This window comes from Schistocerca cancellata, chromosome 11 (assembly GCF_023864275.1).
Source record: "Schistocerca cancellata isolate TAMUIC-IGC-003103 chromosome 11, iqSchCanc2.1, whole genome shotgun sequence".
Lineage (NCBI taxonomy): Eukaryota > Metazoa > Arthropoda > Insecta > Orthoptera > Acrididae > Schistocerca > Schistocerca cancellata.
In genome coordinates, this window is record NC_064636.1 from 19,493,676 (window position 1) to 19,514,423 (window position 20,748).

General features: G+C 42.8%; 1 protein-coding gene across 4 annotated transcripts in view; it reads left to right on the forward strand.

Annotated features, from left to right (window-relative positions):
• Positions 1–20,748, forward strand: part of LOC126108425 (pneumococcal serine-rich repeat protein-like) — a 105,394-nt gene that overhangs the window by 11,181 nt on the left and 73,465 nt on the right. For 3 of the 4 annotated variants that reach the window (XM_049913639.1, XM_049913637.1, XM_049913638.1), the window contains exons 2-4: positions 1,426–1,817; positions 12,206–12,424; positions 19,204–19,429. In XM_049913639.1, the coding sequence (XP_049769596.1) occupies positions 1,426–1,817; positions 12,206–12,424; positions 19,204–19,429 (837 nt within the window). The remainder of the gene's footprint in view (positions 1–1,425; positions 1,818–12,205; positions 12,425–19,203; positions 19,430–20,748) is intronic. The other variant, XM_049913640.1, reaches the window with a different exon arrangement.

Consider the following 20,748-nt stretch of genomic DNA (forward strand, 5'->3'; position numbering starts at 1 on the left):
TACTCACCTAATAGAGTGGCACCGGGCAGTGGACTGACCTGTAGAAAGTATGGGAAACTGCTTGGCTTCTGAATAAAGATTTTACATTGGACCTGGAAATACCAACACAGTTTATCAATCAAAGCTAAGGAATTATCTGCCTTACTTATCTGCCATTTCACTGCTCTACATTCCTTTATTTGGTGGTTAGTGGGTTATGTTCCCATACATATGAAAATCCATCTTGTGTTTTGCAACAATTTGTTAAAATATTATGTAGTTCCTATTTTAGACTATCTTATATAGACCAGAATAACAAAATGATGCACACTAGGGAGCAGTTGGGCATTGAAAAAAGTAATTGTGCCAGTTTATGGCGGGATACCTGTGTGCACAGTATTGCATGTTTTGTGACGATATCACTATTATAGTAGGCCGTGTTGTGAAACAGACACGAAGGTGGTCATTGCTAACTGAAATCGGTAGTGAAAGCACTAAAAAGTTTTGTGATCATGGATGGAAATACAGGAAATTCATTCTACAATCTTTCACATTAGATACATTCCATGTTAGGGTGCAGTAGTGATTACATTTTGGAGGATTATAATGGCCATTTCCCTTTTCTGTGCACTTTCGCCGCAAGCTTCAGGTGACGACAAATTTTATTGCTGTCGACTGGCATAAAATGTTTCTGTGGCTGAAGCAGTCCACAGTATTCAGTAACGATCCTATAACAATTATGCTGTGCTACTGCTATCAGTCTCGCACTGCTGGCGAGTTGCAGAACATTTTGACTCGATCTTAGGTTCAAATTCTTCACAGTATTACTTTTAAATTTTCTGTATTTTTGTGAAATATACATTTAGATTATTAGTGTAATGTCTTTGGATGCATACTTGTTATAGAGGGTCCTCATTTTTTGTAGTGCTATTTTAAATGACTGATCTGCTGAAACCACCTGAGCCACTAAATGTTCTGTTTCAGTGTCTGACTACAGTGAAATTTGTTGTTAAAAGAAATGTAGTCAGTGCTGCTCTGTAGTGAGCTACAGCCAATCTGTTATATAAAACTAGCACATCCACAGAAAGATAAAGAAAAATTGGAACACTTGAATTATCAGCTGCAATTGTTGCCCACAGCTGTCTGTGGAAATCGCCTCCCGAGCTGCCGGACTGAAATGACAGTGAGCAGATGCTAACAGAACTGGAGGAGGGACCGAGCTCACTCTGTGATTATTGTTGCTACAGTAGCTCTCGTGCAAACGACAATCTGTCAACCACTCTGTTATTTTGACCTCAGCTTTGATAGATAACAAAAATCTTGAATGTCGACCGTACAGCAGACTTTGTGCTTTACCAGTTTTTTAAAATCTCATTTCTTTATTTCGTACAGTTTCAGTAGTACTCGACAAAAAATGTATCTCGGAATTCTCCGCTACACGTGCAGGGGTGCCAAAGCGACGGAGCAGTACCGGATCGTCGAAGTTCTACTGCGCGGCCTGCGACCGGCACTTCACGACAGCTTACAATTTGGCAAAGCACGCCCGCTCGAACAGGCACGTCGCACGTGCCATGGCGCGCCTGCCGATGGTGGGTGTGGAGCAGAACCCGGGGCCGAGTGGAGGCGGGAAGCCGCAGACCGGGGCTACGTCCCCGCGTTCGGAGGCGGAGGCGGACGGGCGGCCGCAGGTCGCGGCGTCCGGAGTCGTAGTCGGAGGAGGAGCGGCGCGGCCGGCACCGACTGCGGAACGACCGCCCGTGGCGGCAAATGCCACATCTGCAGACAGCTCACTCGCAGACGTCGCGGAGGAGTCCGAGGGGGAAATCCTCCGCAACCAGGTGAGAAGCAATTGTACAGTGTCAGTGCAGTGGTAGAGTGCCATTTTTCAAACTTACTTATCGAAATTGCGAAGGGTATCGGATAATCGCATAAATGTCGCCGTGGGATTCTTGAGACCGAGGAATAAAGAAAAGTCTTTAATTGAAAACCTGTATGTTTCGTTGTAAACTGTCTAACACTCGGTAACTTATCTGTCCCAGTCTTACTGTAAATGGGGAAAAGGATTGAAATGGGTCTGTAGTATACCTGAGCCTAGTTTATTACACATTTTTGAAAGAATAAGTACAGCACACTTAGATTACAAAATAAAATCTTTTACCAATACCTTTTAAATGGTAGTTAGTACAAAAATTGATTGTTTGCTATGTTCTTAGTGCCAGTTCCCGGTGCACAAATACTATGGGCTCAACACAAGTTTTGTTGATTACGAATTTTGTTTTTCTTCCATTCCGTTCCCACCCACACTTCTGTTCTAGGAGTGAAATGTGTGCCAAACGCTCCGTATCTCTCGCTGAATGGTATTCTTTAATTGAAGTCCAGTACGTGGCTTATTGATGTACACTCCGTTCTTGAGAAAGCCCAACGGAAAATGTAATGTGGGCTAAGATCGGGAGAGTTACGCAGCCAGTTAACATTTCCTCTGTTAGATGTCACCCTCTGCAGAAGAACTTCCTTACTTCAGCAATACATATATTCCAAGTGTGAGCTGTCGCACCATCTTGGCAAAACCGAACTTTCAGACTATTTGTGCCACAGCGATGAAGTGCCGAGATGATAAATTTGTCCGACGTGTTCGGAAAGCGCTCAGAGTTCACAGTGACAGCTCCCCCATTTTCTTCTGAGAAATATGGCCGTACGATACCTCAGAAGAGATGAGGTGCTGTGGCGTATCTCCCTAATACGATGCACACTGTAACTCGTGTAACAATGCAGTGGGTGCCTTCACAGGACGACAGTTTTGTGTGTTAACATTGCCATCAGGAAAAAATTAGCCTCATCTCACATTAAAATCACAATCTCAGTTTCATCCTACAACATCTCTCTCATTACTTCAGCAAAACATTCCTCCTCACAAAATCTTGAGAGCTCAACTCCTGAACAGCTGCAGTTTTGTAAGGATAAAAGTGTCGACTGTGATCCAATATACGGAATGTTTTGTCTTGCAGATCAGCTGGGGCTCTGTCGAACTGCTTGATGCGCATTGCAGAACTTCAGTATTCTCAGGTGTGGGGCCGTCTTTGCGCTGCCTCCAGTTGACTCCCTCCCCCCTTCCTCTTCCCCTCACACTCCCACCTTTTCTGCCCCTTCCCTCCAATGCAGAACAGGTCTCACGAATGTTTGTTACTTGTATCAGAAATGTATTGGGGGTTATTTGAATTGCAGCATTATGTGGAACATTGAATTGGAGACGAAACTTCCTATGAATGGTGTTTATAGAATCTGCATTTTTAAATGCCCTCTCTATGACAAGCACATGTTGTTGCACCTTTGCATTTCAACTAAACAGATATTGCAGGTGAAAACAGTGAGCCCAAGTGCACCCCTCCATGACTCGATTAAAAAAGTCGGGTAAAGTGGCTCACCCCCCAAGTGGACTGTGATCGTAGCTGTTTTATTGCTCAGTATTGTACAATAATTGTGTCTTTATCTTTATTCATTACACTTACTTCTTCATTGTTTTTCACAAACGTAATTAGTTTAAGGACTTAAAATGAGTACACAGTTGATGAATTATACTTGATGAAGTAGTACCTACAACACTGAAACCCAAATATCCTATCTGTGTAGACGGTGGGTGCCTCACCGCAAATTCCTACCCCGTATTGCAAAAGCGATGCAGTGCGAATGCTCTCTCCACATAAGATGTTCACCAATCACAGTGACTAAAAATTTATGTGATGTTTGAGCTGTAGACAATGATTCAATATTTATGTCCACTTCAAGTTTGCTGTAATTTAACCAAAAGTTCACCAAAACTGTCTCTACTTTATTCAGTGTAAGTTTATTCACGATTAGATATTATACGGGCTGAACGAAGTTCTATTTATTGTTTCACAATGCTAGCTGTTCTGTACAGTCCCAACTAACAAATGGTGTAGCGTCAGCATTGTTTATTAGCTCTGAATTTTGTGGCTGTGTTATTTCATTACTTTATACGAGAAACGAAAGGTCCGAGAATGCTTCTGTGGGGTACTCCACAGTCACAAGTCTCGTATTTCAATTTTACCGTTATGGCCCTGTCTTCATTTTTACAACATAACATAGCACACTGTCTTTCTGTCTCAGAGATAAGAACTTGAAAAATTTAGTGCTACTCTTCTTATACCGTAAGTTCCTAATTTAGACGATTTGGTACTGCACGATGCACAGAATCGAAAGCCTTTAACAAATCTAGAAAAGTCCAACTGGTTTGTTTTCTCTAAACAGTCTGTTTAGCAAGTCTTAGGAAAACCTTGCCACTGCTTTCATTATGGATTTTTCTTAACGGGACCTGTGCTGCAGGCTGTTTTTTAGTTTTTATTTTCAGAGGAAATATTTCAGTTGTCTGGAATTGCTCTTTCCATTAACAAGCATTCGAGGCCTGTAATTATTTATATCAATGGTTGCTCCCTTTCTGTACTCTGGTTGTATCTCAGTAGGAAAGTTCTGTGGGCAATTGAATAGTTTTGTGTTAGTGGGTTTGGTTCTGTCTTGGTTTGTTATTCTGGCATTGTTAGTTGTTGGGTCAGTTTCACAGATATACTTTCTGTTTAAGCCAACTTCAGTGGTGTTTTTTTTTTAAATAGACATTTCCTGTTGTTTATGGTCACATAATTTTAGATCATAATATTAAATAATTAACAAGTGTTTTGTTTTTCACTGTAATACAGGGTATCTCAAAAGAAGGTTCATGTGTCGCAATGAAATTGAGGTTGAAGGCTCCCAACAAAATCTTTATTTACTATTGAAGACAGCTTGGCATATAGACACTGGGATAGCTGCCACTTCACTATGGATGTTTTGTTTCAGTTGCACCGGAGAAGTCGGGTTATTGACAAACACGTTAGATTGGACGTGTCCCATAAGAAAAAATCAGTGGGGCTCAAATCTGTATTGCTTGGTAGCCAGTGTATGTCACGTCTCCTGGACATCAATTTGTCAGGAAAAATTTTGCAGACTCGCAGCATAGACGCATTGGATGTGTGTGCTGTGGCTCCATCTTGCTGAACTAGTGTTCTTTAGTTATAACCAGGAAGAATTTGCAGCTCTGGTACCAAAAAATCATTTAACATTATCACACGACGTTCTGAATTCACTGTAACTGGACGACCGCTCTCGTCCTCGAAAAAGTACGAGCCGATTATTCGTCGATCGAGCTTTGCTTTACTTTACTTTCCCGTGTCCAGATCAAATTTTATTTTTCCAATAGTCAGCTACCGCTACGGCTTTGTCATCGGCTCGTAGCAGGTCACTAAAACTGCAGGGCTCCGGCAGTAGTCGGCACACGAGCAGATGTGCCTCGTCTCGTACCTCTCCACATCTGCAAAGAACGTCGCCATCGTTAGTCAGCAGTCCCCACTTCCACAGATTAGTTTTGCATCTGAGTACACCAGCCCTCGGCCTATTTAGTGTTCTTCACACTGTATAAGGAAGTTTGTTTCCAGAAGCCATTTGCTCTTTCGGCAGTGCGGTTTGTTCATTCTCCCATTTACGGACTCTATTATCTTCCTGTGAACCGTCAAGGATCTCGGTTCTCGCAATAAAGCTATTTCTAGACTTAAGCCTCCGAGGCTGAGTGACGTGCCCATTCGGTGAGTGTCGAGAATCTGTTCCTTTCTTTGTCCTCTCAGCGTCTGCTGCCACCGGGGCAATTCCAGCAAGTAGTTACAAATTACCCGTCGGTGTGGGTCTGAGACAGCCTGTAACAGTTCGCATTGTCTCATTTACACTTACATCGACCTGTTTAGCATGTGCAGATGCTTCCCATACTGGCGCTGCATAGTCTGCTGCAGAAACACACAGAGCGAGTGCTGATGTTCTCAGTACTGATGGTTGACTCCCCATTCGTAGTTTGTCAGGCTGCGGACGATGTTATTCCTGGAGCAGACTTTAGCCTCGGTGTTTTGGCAATGCTGCTTGATGGAAAGTGTTCTGTCAAGTACAACCCCAAGGTATTTAAGTGTCGAACAGTGCTTTAGCTTCTTACCGTGCCGTGTAACGTCGAGCTCAACTCCGGCATCTCTATTGCGCAGATGGAAAGCACGTACTTGGGTTTTGTCAGGGTTTGGCTCGAGGTGATTGGCGTCGTAGTATTGAGCCAGTTCTTCAATCGATCGAGCTGATACTGCATCGCGTACAGTGACTTTTGGCAAATGGTGGGTTTTCTTGTGCTTCTGTTGAAGATACGTTGCAGTCCAGTAGCGGCAATTTTGCTTTTTGACTAGAACGTTTGGGTGAAAATGAGCCTCGTCAGAAAATAAGATATTGTTAAATGAAGGGTACTCGGTCACATTATTACTGAACTGCAGCCTATGTCTAGATCCTGAGGCCTTAATTCTTCCAACAATTGCATTTTGTAAGGTGCAGTTTAAGATAGTTTTGCAGAATTCTGTGCAGTGACAATCTGTGCATATTTAGGTTAGGATCATCACTGACAGACCAATTTACAACTTCCACAGATTCGACCTTTCTCGGTGTCCCTGGTCACACGAATGTTGGTTCGGTTAGTGTAAACCTGTCTCCTCGAATGTTTTGATACGTTTCAGATAAGGGGAGCACTCGGAGCCTCATTTATATTATGCAATCCTCAATCACTGCAAAATTTCCCCCTGCTGCAGTCGTCAGATCTTAATTTTTGTAAACTTCTCACACACAGAATTCGCTCCTGAGAAGTGCTCCACATTGACTGAATTCCTAAAGTGACGTTTGTATCCCCCACTCTCCTCTGATTTGTAGCACGTGCACAGAGAGCTCTTAAAAAATAAACTATCTTTTGAAACACCCTGCTCTTCTTACTTTTTAAGTATATATTAATGAGGTGCCAATTTTTTTAACATAACTTAAACAGTATTCATTATTGGCTTCTGTCTCGGGTTCTTCGGCCAATGTTCATCTAATGATTTTTCTGACGTTTCACGTGGGGAAGACCGACACATACATTAAGGACTCGGGACATTTCATTGAGAAGCTGAAGAAACCGAAACTTGCACCAAATGACATCCTGGTCAGCTTTGATGTTGTTTCGTTATTTACAAAAGTGCCACTCAGTGACGCTCTGGAGCACATTGGTTCCATTTTCCCGCAAGACATCAAAAAGCTCTTCCATGCGTGTCTCACCACGAGCTATTTCACGTGGAATGGCGATTTCTACGAACAGCTGGAAGGCGTCACCATGGGTAGTCCTCTCAGTCCAGTGGTGGCCAACTTCTTCATGGGACAATTCGAAGCACAGGCACTGGACTCAGCAACTTGCAAACCTAAGGTGTGGTACAGGTACGTCGATGATACTTTTGTGGTGTGAAGCCACGGTGAAGAACAGCTCGGTGACTTCCTAAGACACTTGAATAGCTTCCATGCCAACATAACATTTACCATGGAAGTAGAAAAGGACAAGAAACTGCCATTTCTAGATGTGCTGGTCACAAGGGACGGCGAAAACCTGGGTCACAGTGTGTATCAAAAACCGACACACACGGACCGATACATGCACAAACTGTCAAACCACCACCCGAGCCAGAAATGAGGCATGATTAGTATGCTTGTAACGAGAGCAGGACGAATATGTGAGCCGCAGCACCTCAAATGAGAAATGCAACACCTGGAAACTGTTCTGAGGAGCAATGGGTCCTCCACAAATTATGTTAGAAGTGTAACAGAGCCAAACACTCGGCGAAGTAAGGAATCAGAAAAAGATATGTCGGGTATGGCTTTTCTGCCATACATTACCAGAGTGACGGACAGAATCGGCCGTATATTGTGCAAACATGGCGTAAAGGCGATTTTCAAACCGACAAGGAAGATCAAAGAAAGTCTTAGATCGGCGAAGGAGAAAAGAGACCCACTTGCAATGTCGGGAATATACCGTATACCGTGCAAGTGCAGAAAAGTTTGTCGGAATGACTAGACGATCAATTAACACCAGGATCAAAGAGCATAAGCGACATTGCAGGTTGGGGCAGGTGGAGAAATTGGCCGTGGCAGAGCACACACTGAATGAGACCGACCAAGTAATAAAATTCGCTGACACGGAAGTTCTGGCTGTAGAGAAGCACTGTCACACACGCTTGTTCAGAGAAGCTGTAGAAGTACAAAAACACGCGAACAGTTACAACAAGAAAGTGGAAAGCCTTAAGGTAAACGGATCGTGGCTTCCCGTACTGCAGCGAATGACTGTCCCAGGTAGCAAGAGGAGAACCGCATTGGAAATGACCGCAGAGAAGCCCTCGGATGTTGGCGCGCCAGGTACATATAGTCTGCGGCCGCGAGCTCAGCTCCAGTTCACCACCGGCAATGGAGGGGGGAGCTTTGACAATGCCAGCCACTCATGCTGGCGAAACATCAGAAAAATCAATAGATGAACGTGGCCGAAGAACCCGAGACAGAAGCCAATAGGCAGTTTGTCAACAAGTGGCCACGAAAGCCTTAACAATTTTGTAGTATTCATTATGACATTTTTAAATAAACAATGAAAATAAAAAAATGGACATATAAAGTAAAATTATACATGAAATTCTTAAACATGGAGAGAAACATATACATTTCTCTAATCTGCAAAGCTGGAGCTTTACGGCAGTATGAGTGTGTCCCAGCATAAATTTATTTGCGGGTTAAAAAATTATTAGATCTGTGAAATTTTAAATTCTTCAGTGTGATTAAGTATACAGTAAAAGTATAATATAATTGGATAGATAAAAAAAAAATCTACTCACGAACGGGAAAAAACATTTGAAAGTTAAGAAAGAAAGTGTGCAAGCTCTCAGAGCCAGTGGCTCATCATCCTGGCAGAAGTGTCGAAGGGGAAGTAAGAGGGACGAAGGAAAATGATTGGTAGGGAAACGGGGAGACTTACAGAAAAGTCACTCAGAACACCGAGTCTGGGGAGACTTACAGGACAGGACGAGGAGGGAAGACGGATTGTGGGGAACTTCACCAGACGAGATTTGAAAACGTGTGAGCTTAAAGGTGGAAGATAGGGTAATTTATGCAAGAGTTAATGAGAGTGGAATGCCGAGTGCTACGTGTGGCGTACAGGTGGAGGTATCTATTTTTGTCCCACTCCACCTGTGTACCACTTACAATGCACAGAGCTTCCCAGTCTTGTTCACTTTTGCGCAGTGTTTTGCTAGCAATGTCAGTATTGCTTATTACCCTGCCTTTCACCTTTAAATTTGCCGGTTTTCAAATCTCATCTGCTGCAGTCTTCAACAATTAGTCTTTCCTTCTCACTCTGTCCGGCACGTCTCCCCTGACCCAGGGTTCCGAACATTTCTTCTGTAACTGTCCCCGTTTCCAACATTAAGTTTTCCATCTTCACCAGCTCTGTTATGGATAACACACCCAACTGCTCATAAATGTGACAGTTTCCCACACATGTTGCACAGGCTAAACAGAGCACCCCTCAAACCCCAAAAGCACACACTTGAAATATAGATAACCAAACAAATTCTTCTTGAAAATTGATACAAAACAGACACCATAAACACACTCAACACATAGATAAAAATGAAAGGTCAAGGTGGTCACCACCTACGCAAGTGCTCACCTAAAGCGTCTGATAACACCGGCGTAAACACACAAACAGTAAGGAAGACCACACTATGTATGAAAAAAAGAAAGATGGCATGCACTAACATGTAATAATAATAAAGTAGTATGTGGATTTGGTTCCCAGTAGCGTACAGAACAAGCAATACAACTCAACCCAAAAAATACTAAGGTCAGGCAATGAAACTGCAGACAAATTTCATACAACAGGAATACGTGAACTCACGTACAGCTCCTATCAGTCACAGTATGTGTGACAAGCTTTCAGGAATTTCTGAACAAGGTTCACAGTACACTTGAGAACTGTGAATAATGACAGCACACATTCCACTTTCACAGAACCCATAATAAATGGAAACTACCACCTCACAAATCTATCGTAACTGGTCTACATATTCTGAAACACTGCAACAACTGACACCATAAATTAACATTAGAAGAAAACTATTACATACGAAAGGTTCTAGTTGAAGGCAAAAACAATAAATGAAAACACAACACTCTGCAAAAATACACTCTTCACTGCTTTAAGAGAAATTGCACAGGACACAGAACAGAAATAACACACGGAAATGAAATGTTTCACGTCTTCCTTTTCTAGTGGAGGTGACAGGAATGGGCCAGAAACTGTCCATTAGTCAACCTGCAGCTCCTGTATTTTATTAGATTTTCCAATTCTCTCAAGTTTTCTGTGGTCACCGTACAATATCAATGCTGTGCAGTGTCCTCGAACTGTGAACTGGCGTTTCAGCTGTGGACTACGATCCACTGTGTTGATGGTGCTGAAAGAGAAGTTGAACTCTGTGTATTTTCTATAACATACAATCCTAACTTCTCCTCATTGATAGACTGCACCACTTCTCCATATTGATAGACTGTGGAACTTCTCATTGTAGACTACATAGGCTTAATATTCCAGCTAGATGTTTCCGTGAGTGCATCTCACAAATGACAGAACAATTTTTACAATAAAACCGGAGCAACGAGTATCTTTTCAACGACGATTCCATTGACATCGTGGAGGTCGTGTGTGCTCCGCGCCCTTCACTCGTGGCCCCACAGAGCAATCAACTTCATCCATTAGGCAGAGTGCCAGTCCGCAGCCCTAATCACTGATAGCAGAGGACTCTGATCTGCATAAACCTTCAGACACTTTCTGAAAATGGGGTCCTTCCAACTTAATCCTCAACAAACGCATGCATTCTTGCTTGCCCCCCTCCTCATCCCTCTGCACACACGCGCGCACAGGGATTGTGGTGGGTTATGTAGCCTCCTGCTGTTTCAGCCGTGAGCAGTAGCTGCCCCGTAGGCTGACAGCTCTTGAAAGACTGCGAGGTAGTGGGTGTAATGCATTTGGCTCCCTCAGGTACGACTGGTCTTCCCCCTCCCCTGCTCCCCACACCCCTCTCATCCCCAGGTCACTGTAGAGCTTGCCCCCTTCTCCATCATACACACAACCAGTAGGAATTAAAGCGGAAACTACAATTGATACGAGATGTCTGTCCCTGCTGCATCTCTCTTCTGCCATCCAATCGAGTGATTTGGTGGTGATCTCGGTTTATGCTTTATGCCACCCCTAATGAACAGCACAGTGGCTAAATACCTTCACAGTACTTGGACTAATGTGAAACCAAACTCAGAAGGTCGTACGTGGAGTCTGAAATGCACACTGTACACGTGCAGCTTAATGACATTATTGGCCAGAATGTCAAACAATATACTGCATATTGCCACGTTACCCACCTTCTTACGTCCACACATTTATATCAGTAGGATGAAACAAACCGTGTCGCACTAGCTCGGTTGTAAATGACGACAACTTACAACAGTGACTGAAACTTAGTCAGTATTACAATATGATGATGCTGTCATAAACTGGGCAACATTTTATGCACCTGACACTGTTTGAAAACTGAGAGGATTTTATTCAATCCAATAGTGTGCACTAATTGCGAAATTTGCTTGTTGGAATATTACAGATATATTGATAACAATAGTAGAAAATAACTTTAAATACCTAATACTTTCCTCCGGGATTTGGCAAGGAATTGGAGAAATTTCTGTCATTTGGGATTTACATATATCCATCTCTAAGGGATGGTACTTTACAGGGTGTAGATGTGGTCGTACTGTGCGAGTCCGCACTATCTCGTCAGACTGCCGCACGGAGGTGTGTTTGGGATCATCACGAGGACACTACAAAAGGAGGAAGTCAGAGTATTGCCGAGGCGTGCTGCTAGATATTTTTTACCGATAGGTTTGATCGACACTCGAATATTATGGAGACGTTTCATGAAATCGAATCCTCGGAGGAAATGTGACGTTATTTACACGAAACACTGTCGAGAGAATTTAGAGAAAAGGCATTTGCAGCTGACCGCAGAAAAATTCTATACCACCGATGCACATTTTTCGTAAAGACCGTGAAGACTGGACGAGAGAAATTGGGGCTCGTAGAGAGGCGTGAGGACGGTCATTTTTATCTCGTCCGATTTGTGAGTTGTGCGGGAAAGGAAACGACTAGTACCTTCCGCCGTGCACCGTACGGTGGCTGGCGTAGTATACATGTTAGGTGTAGATGTAGAAGGTAGCCCGTTGTACTCGAGTACCGGGGCTGTGGAGCTGACTGGGGTGCTGTTGCTAGGAATCCGGATGGGAGCGCCGCGTGTCGATCCATATGAGCCTGTGCGAGATCCTGCGAGCCAAGGGCGACGACGCCGTCAAGGACCCGGCCACGCCCCTCGCAGACTCCGCACCGGCGACGGAAATCACGACCTCGGGCGCCACCCGCGCGGACAGCGTGGCGAGCTCTGCGGACGACCCGCCACTCAGCACCAGTGACGATACCACTGCGTCTTTCAAGGTCGGTTGTTCTCTGCGCCACGCGACTCGGTACCGTAACATTGTGTGTGACTGTGTGCAGACCTACGGTCATAATGCCTGCGGGACTGCAAAGTTTGCAGTCCGGAGACGAGTCTGTTGTAGCTGTGTGCAGGTACTACTCTAGCTGGCTCGAGTCTTCTTCACTGGGGATCTCTTACTAAACTGGTACGAGGTTAAAAAGATCTGTTATTACTGGGTGTTCTCTGTAGGTGTTCTTAGGTGCATTTTTGTGTTTCAGCAGATGTTCGGTTTAGTATGTAGTTCCAGTCACCCCCTCGTAAATAACACCTTTCACATATTCTGTGTGACACTCTCGAGTGGGTGGAAGACGTCTATCCATTTTTCGTCGGGGGCAAAACTTTTGCACAACTGGGGTGGCAGTGAGAATTTGCATTGAGGAGTCGGGCGTGCCAGGGTAATCCGTGCAGTTGCGAACCACTGTGCTGACGTGGCTCAGTGGCTAATGCACCTGCCTGCGTAGTAGACAGGAGGCCTGTGTTCGATTCCCAGCCTTCGTACAAATTTGCCCTTGCCACTGCAGGCCAATTACGTGAAAGACACATTCTGTTCCTCTCTCTCTCTCTCTCTCTATATATATATATATATAGTTATAATAGAAGGAAACATTCCATGAAGGAAAAATATACCTAAAAACAAAGATGATGTGACTTACCAAATGAAAGTGCTGGCAGGTCGACAGACACACAAACGAACACAAACATACACACAAAATTCAAGCTTTCGCAACAAACTGTTGCCTCATCAGGAAAGAGGGAAGGAGAGGGAAAGACGAAAGGATGTGGGTTTTTAAGGGAGAGGGTAAGGAGTCATTCCAGTCCCGGGAGCGGAAAGACTTACCTTATGGGGAAAAAGGACGGGTATACACTCGCACACACACACATATCCATCCACACATATACAGACACAAGCAGACATATTTAAAGACTTTGTTTTTAGGTATATATATATATATATATAGTTGGAAACATTCCACGAAGGAAAAATATATCTAAAAACAAAGTAGATGTGACTTACCAAATGAAAGTGCTGGCAGGTCGACAGACACACATACGAACACAAACATACACACAAAATACAAGCTTTCGCAACAAACTGTTGCCTCATCAGGAAAGAGGGAAGGAGAGGGAAAGACGAAAGGATGTGGGTTTTAAGGGAGAGGGTAAGGAGTCATTCCAGTCCCGGGAGCGGAAAGACTTACCTTAAGGGGAAAAAAGGACGGGTATACACTCGCACACACACACATATCCATCCACACATATACAGACACAAGCAGACATATTTAAGATTTTGTGCTTTGGTCTTTAAATATGTCTGCTTGTGTCTGTATATGTGTGGATGGATATGTGTGTGTGTGCGAGTGTATACCCGTCCTTTTTTCCCCTTAAGGTAAGTCTTTCCGCTCCCGGGACTGGAATGACTCCTTACCCTCTCCCTTAAAACCCACATCCTTTCGTCTTTCCCTCTCCTTCCCTCTTTCCTGATGAGGCAACAGTTTGTTGCGAAAGCTTGAATTTTGTGTGTATGTTTGTGTTCGTATGTGTGTCTGTCGACCTGCCAGCACTTTCATTTGGTAAGTCACATCTACTTTGTTTTTAGATATATATATATATATATATATATATATATATATATATATAGTTACCGGAAACAAATGGTAATTTTCTGTGGGCATCGGGCTGTGTGTGAAATGCGTAATATGCAGTATCCGTTTGGGGCAATTCCTTGTAAATGTTGTAATAACGAAGTTGAAAATATCTGTTGAAGTGAGAGAAAATGCTTGGAGGTTGACAGTGTTGCCTCCTTGTAACGACAGCTGTTGATTGGAGCTATAAACAAGTTTACGATAGCTGAGACCCACACAGTGGGATGTTGTTAAACTGTGGTGGTCTTTCCTTTAAATTTTAGCAGGCTTTGTCTAATTTTAGTGAAAGCTAGTAATAATTGTCTCGTGAGGAAAATTTAGTGGGAGAAACTGTAAGGGAAAGTACTGCTGATACACACATTTGAAAGTGGGAAAGAAAAAAAAAAGTTCCTATCTTTTGAAACTGTGTGTTCCTTCCTCAAGCAGGAAAGAGGGATAGGTTGCAAAGGAGCGGTTGCCACAACAGGTGCTTGCCCCTCATCTTGAGGTCTATGCGGCCTGCCACTCCGTTTCCACCTTCTGCAGTCTAAATTGTGCAATAAATTTCACACTAGGTGTGCCTAAAGAATACTTTTCAAACGGGTGTCAGTCTTGCGCTGTAAACAGTGTGTATTGTGAAAGTAAAATGGTGACAAGGTTATTAAGGGAAGTAATTTTTCCGTTATTAGGCTGTAATTGTTGTACAAATATCTGTACTTTCACACACCATTTGAATCCAGCCTCTGTGGGCATTTTCAAACGATCGATACAGATTACATATATGTGCAAGGGACAGAGTGTGAAAATGCACTGTTTACTGCAGAATCAAATTCAAAATACGTGCCAGTAGTCGACACGTTTTTACGAGTTACCTCTACCTATCGATCACTTGGAAATGGCCTTAGAGTCCCAAAATCAGCTGGTTGTGAGACATTGAGTTTTGTCTAATAACTACAGCCAAATGGTGATATTAAATAATGTTGTATAGACTGTGTAGGCCAGTATGAAGAGAAGTTACAAAGCTACTTTCCTGTAATTATTTAGCAGAATACTCTGATTTGCTGGCCATGTCTTTCAACCGAATGATGTTTTACGTGCGGTCTGAAATTGTACAGCAAGGCACTGAACTTCTTTGTGGCGAGTATTTTGATTCTTAACGATATTTGTAATCACTTTTCACCTTGATAAATAGTGGCTGGAGACTCTTGGAACAAAGACATCGCAGACAGTAAGATGGTCTGTTCCCCACCCCCCACCTCTCTCCTCTGTCCCCAAAGGTATTTCTTTGTGCCAGATATCGGATGTATACGAGACAAATTCAGTGATAAAATATTTCTGGAGGCTGAGAAAGAATTATGGACTAATGACAAGTAGAGTATGGAAGATTTTGTGCTTCTCTGATACGGCCATTTGAATGGCTTTCTGCCTGAAAGTTTACCTCACTCTCCATGGAAAATAATGCTCTCTATATAAGTGATGTGTAATACTTGTGTCCTTCTCGGCAGGAATGTGCATTGTCAAGAGGAGAGCATCACACACTTTTTTGGGCTATAAATAGAGTAGTGAAATAATGTTCTCTTTGATGAAAAGTTGTTTGGACCTTTGGAAAGTCTAACACTTGGTTTTAGACTCGACCTAGCGATGTTAGGTGCTGTGAAAATGGTGAGCCATTTGAGCAGACACGTGACAGCATAAAAGCTACCGCATTTGATTTATTTTTACTCTGGAATAGTATACTGGTTTTAGTATACTCTGATGGAAAAAATATTGTGGTTGAAATTTCGTGGTGCGTTAAAACTGTGCCGATCGAGGACTCGAACCGGGGACATTAGCTTTTTGCTGGAAAGTGCTCTGCAAATGAGCTATCGGAGCACAGCTTGTGACCCGCCTCTCAGTTTGGAAGGTGTGAGAGAGATACTGCCAGAAGCAAAGCTTCCTCGGAAAGCTGGGTGGGTAGAGCACTTGCCTATAAAGAAAGCAGAGGCCCCACTTTAGAGTCCCACTGCTGCATACAGTTTTAATCTGATACGAAGCTCCAAATCGGTCCTTGCTCTGCCGTGGAATGAAAACATATTCTGGGTTACCTTAATTCAATAATAGCAATAAAATTTCTCAGAGATCTTTTCCCCGGGTGCTCTGCTATTTTGTTTGGAAATAGCCTTTATTTCACAATTTAGCAATTAGCTTATTTTGTCACCTAAGGAAGGCAGTAATAATAAAAAGTTGTTACCTGTGTATCAGTAATAGATGAACTTCTAATAACTCGTTGGTCATTGTTTTGTGAGCACCTGGTCACTGTTTTTGTAGGTGAAAGGAGATTGAAAATTTCTCTGAGTCAGATGTTGTATAGGCACTGTTAAAAGTCTAAAATTTGTAAGCTGTAGTAAAGATTACTGAAAAACAAAACAAAAACAAAAAAAATAAAAATAAATAATAATCAAAAATTCTGCCTCACTGTCTCCTATTTTCATTGACAGTTGGCACTCTTTTTCTAATTTTGAGCTGTATTACTTCAAATAATAAAACAAGTGACTGTTTTTAGTTTTCTGTTGTATTTGCATTTGCAAATTCGTTGGCTATTTTCAAAATGTAGTTTTGGAACAATTAGCTGTAGTCTAGAAGTACACACGGAGTAACAAGATACTGCGGTGTTTTATCTTTTTCTTTCACTGATAATTAAGACATTAGTACAGCTTGTGCAGGTAGTCGGCTTCGAGCACTGCACACTTGCGAACCCCCTCAATATTGTCGAAATTTGTCTAACTGATCAGTGCCTGTGCGAGGTTCATTGTTTAGTGGATCAGTTATTGTCTAGACTTAACTTACAAAATGTTAGAGTGGTTACTGATCTCACTGACTACGGTTTATTGACCCCTCACTTCCGACTATACATCTTCTGACAGGCACCCTTATAACTCGGCCCTCGATGTTGTGGTGTGAAGAGGGGAAAGTATTTTGTCCATTATGTAGGTCCTCAGCTTTTGACTAGCACTTAAATATACTCATCAGAAGCACTGTATGTATGTTTCGGTTACGATGTGTAAAATAAAAAAAAAAACTAGGTCCGATTCTCCAAAATGTCAGCACTCAATATTATTACGTGTGGAAAATACTCCTGGGAAATTTATCATAATTCTGCTAGTTTTAAGGAGATATAAAAGACAGTTCTTGTTTCTGTGAAACAGAAACGGGTGCAGTTGTGACAGCCAGCCTGGGTGTGGTGTTTAGGTGTATTCCCCCATCTGACTAATTAAATACTGGGCTGGTTCCCACGACCCACCTCTGAAACACACTACACGAACATTTTGAAAATCGTTCTCACACTCGAATGCGAACTCACGCTAGACCTAGACAGACAGGGTATACGATTCCGTCACCGGGTGAAGTGGTGGTGTTGGGAAGGATACCCGGCCACCCGCCACCGGTAAAATTGCCAAAACCGAAATATACCCGATCCTGTGGAGACGTGGGAAAAGGCAGAGTAGGTAAGGCTGTCCCCGACGTGCTCCACTAGACACTGTTCTGCCGGTTGCGGTACGCTGTTGCTGTCCCCAGCTAGTAGGGGGCCTACAGCTCAGTGTGGACTTCCAACTGTAGTGCAGCTTAAAATTTTTCCCACACAAAGTAGGCATACTGCCTTGCGGGAACACAAATTGCAGCCTTGTAAAACATATTGTATAATTCAAACACTGGTTGCACAGTTAAGGTGACCCTTTTTTTTCAGAGTAGTCTCTCTATACTTAGAGGGCTTGAAGGTCTGTGTCCGTACATTATTTTCCTAAAGGACTATGATTCTCGCTACAAGCAACTTCTTTACTTTCATTTGAATTCTGTATTCTCATTCGAATTGAGATGTTAATTGAAAAATACTGAATCGTATTTGATTTAAATAAAATAACAAATTTTATTTATAGTTACTTAGCACATGAAAATGTAAATATTCATAATAAATTGAAATCTTGTACAAAAATGCAGAATTCGTTATTGTTAAATGGAAAAAAATTAAGTCGATAAATAATATGCGAGGTAACACGAGACGCAGACAGACTGGGTACACAGATTCTGTCTCGGGGGAAGTATCTTAGTACTGTATTTATTCGTAATTTCTTAGAATAAAAAAAATTACTTACTGATTTTGTATTGAATTTCAATGTATTGTGAATATGCAATTAGTAACTTAAGTGATTTTATTGAGAAATTGTGAGCTAGTCGAAAGCAATTACAAAAATGTTAGTTTTGCTAGAGAATTATGTTTCAGTATTTGTTAATTAACATCTGTTTATACATACGATACAAGTGATTGTCTTTTTGTACAACTTTCAGTCACGGGCCGGGCGTGTCTGGAACACGAACCCCTCTGTCGCCTTCCGACTGTCTCTCCGTCTCCCCGGTGATTTAGTCTTCTCCTTTCTTTCGTAAACAGTCCTTTACTTGTTCCGGCCACCTGTTTTTCGGGTTTCCTCCCTTCCCTTTCTTCTCCATTCGTTCACGCACATACGATGCCGAGGCAGATAGAGACGGCGGTCATTGTGTGTGTGCGTGTGCACACCTAATTTAGAAGGAGACCTTTTGGCCAAAAGATTATTTGTTGGACAATCTTTTTGTTGTGCCTTTCTGTGACTCAACATCTCCACTATATGCTGAGTGGCAACCTGTCCTTTTTGTAATATTGTCACCCGATATGTAACCTTTTTGCTGTTTTAAGGGACATCCTTGACCCATAGTGGGTATCTTCCAGAATGCAGCTTGTCTTCTCCACTCACCTGTGTCTGTGTTGTTTCTTGCATTTGTGATTCACATAAAAGTAAAATAAAAAGTTGTAGCAACTGAGACTCGTACAAGCAACTTCGTAATTACAATACGAGCAGTATATGCACACATTGTGAATATTTCTGTTTGGAAGCTTAAAATTTTTGATACTTGACAGCATTCGGAAGTCCTGAATCTTGATTTTTTTTGGGTATTTTGGAGGAGGACAGTGTACAGCTTTAGGAAATTCATTTCCGGGCAGGAAATCGTACAATTACGAAGAAAACGAAAGAGTGTCACTCTGTAAAGCTCCTCGCCGGACGAGTTGTCGACAGTGCAGAGCTGTGAGCCGCGGTCGCGCTTTGCAGGTGCGCGATGCGGAGACGGTTCCTTCGGACACGGGATCGGTGTGGCCGTCACCCGCCACCACGACCGGGACCGGAGGCGGCGAGGACAGTCCGGCGCCCCCGGCGGTGCCTCCCGTGACGCAGCCCACGGCGGCTGCGGCGGACGGCCCCGTTTCGTGGCACCCGCCGGACTGGCCGCAGGCTGTCGCCTGGGGCCAGAGGGGCTACGATTCCCCCGCAGCGACAGGTAAGTGTGTGACGCCGTTCGTGCACATTTCTGACTGTAATAAAATCGGCCACCTATCTGCGAGCAATTGGTGTAGACTACTGGAGATGTCCCTGTACGATCGATAAAAGATACTGTCGGGGTGGTTCGAGATAAAATGGATGTACGTAAAAAGGTGGTAGGATGGACTGTTATGAAGGGAAAGCCGCGTGTAAAGATATGCTCCTTCGTTGAGACTTCTGTGTTTTGCAAATTGTTTTATGCAGAAATCTTGCTGAGTCCTTCATTCAATTACTTTGGGGATTGTCATTGAAGGTAAGAATGTAGATCCCTCACAATTGTTATTAAGTCTGAAATAAGTAAGAATTGGTGCCCCAGTGAGTGTACATATCTAGGTCAGCAAACCCACAAATTTGCTATTGGCTTATTGATAACTGAAGGATTAAAGGTAAAAACTCAATAAATAGTTGAAGTGCTTCGTTCTCAACAACATTTGGAGGGCTCAAAAGATATCTCTGTTCAGTTTATATATGTAACCACAACTCTGCACATCAGTTGTTACTTCTATTCCTTAAATTATTTATATTCCTTTAAAGACTTTTTCATTGTATCTTATTACCACTGAAGAACTCTAAAGAACAACTTTCTGTTATATTTGTCCATCTATCACCACTGAAGTCTTTGGCTAAAAACTTAACTTGTCTCGTATCAATATAGCAGACATAAGAATACATCAAACGGAATATACTAACATAACACACGACGTATAATCGTTCGTCGACCTGCCTCTTGACAATCGTCTCCCTGCCATGGCAGCTAGTGATGTACGGTTAGAATATCAAACGACTTATGTGCCGTAATGATGATAGTACTTCGAATTAAATTAATATTTTATTTCGTTATTATTTACACCTGCAAGCCAGTTTCTTGTGCGGTACAGTGCGTAACAGTAGACGTGGGAGTAATGGTGCACTTCAGAACATTTGGCCGAATTGCCGATCCCATTTTCCTTCAGAATATTTGGATAAGAGGCCCAGTCTTCTTCATCAGGTGCTGCGAGTTGTGTCCTCATAAAGGGTGCTCGCTACCTGGACTCTGAACGGACTGGTGCGTAAAATGGAAACTGCTACTCCACAGAACACCCACAAGTACACCATTAATTAGTCATGCTCAGAACTACGTGATTAAATTTTATTTTTGCCTGAACAAAAATCTTTTTGTGACCTCTGACGAATTGAAGATGAAGCTTTTGGAGCATTTACTGTCAGGTCCTGCACAGGTAGCTGGGATAGTTGGCAATTGAGAGAAGGATAAGGTACACTTGTTAGGACCCTAAAGAG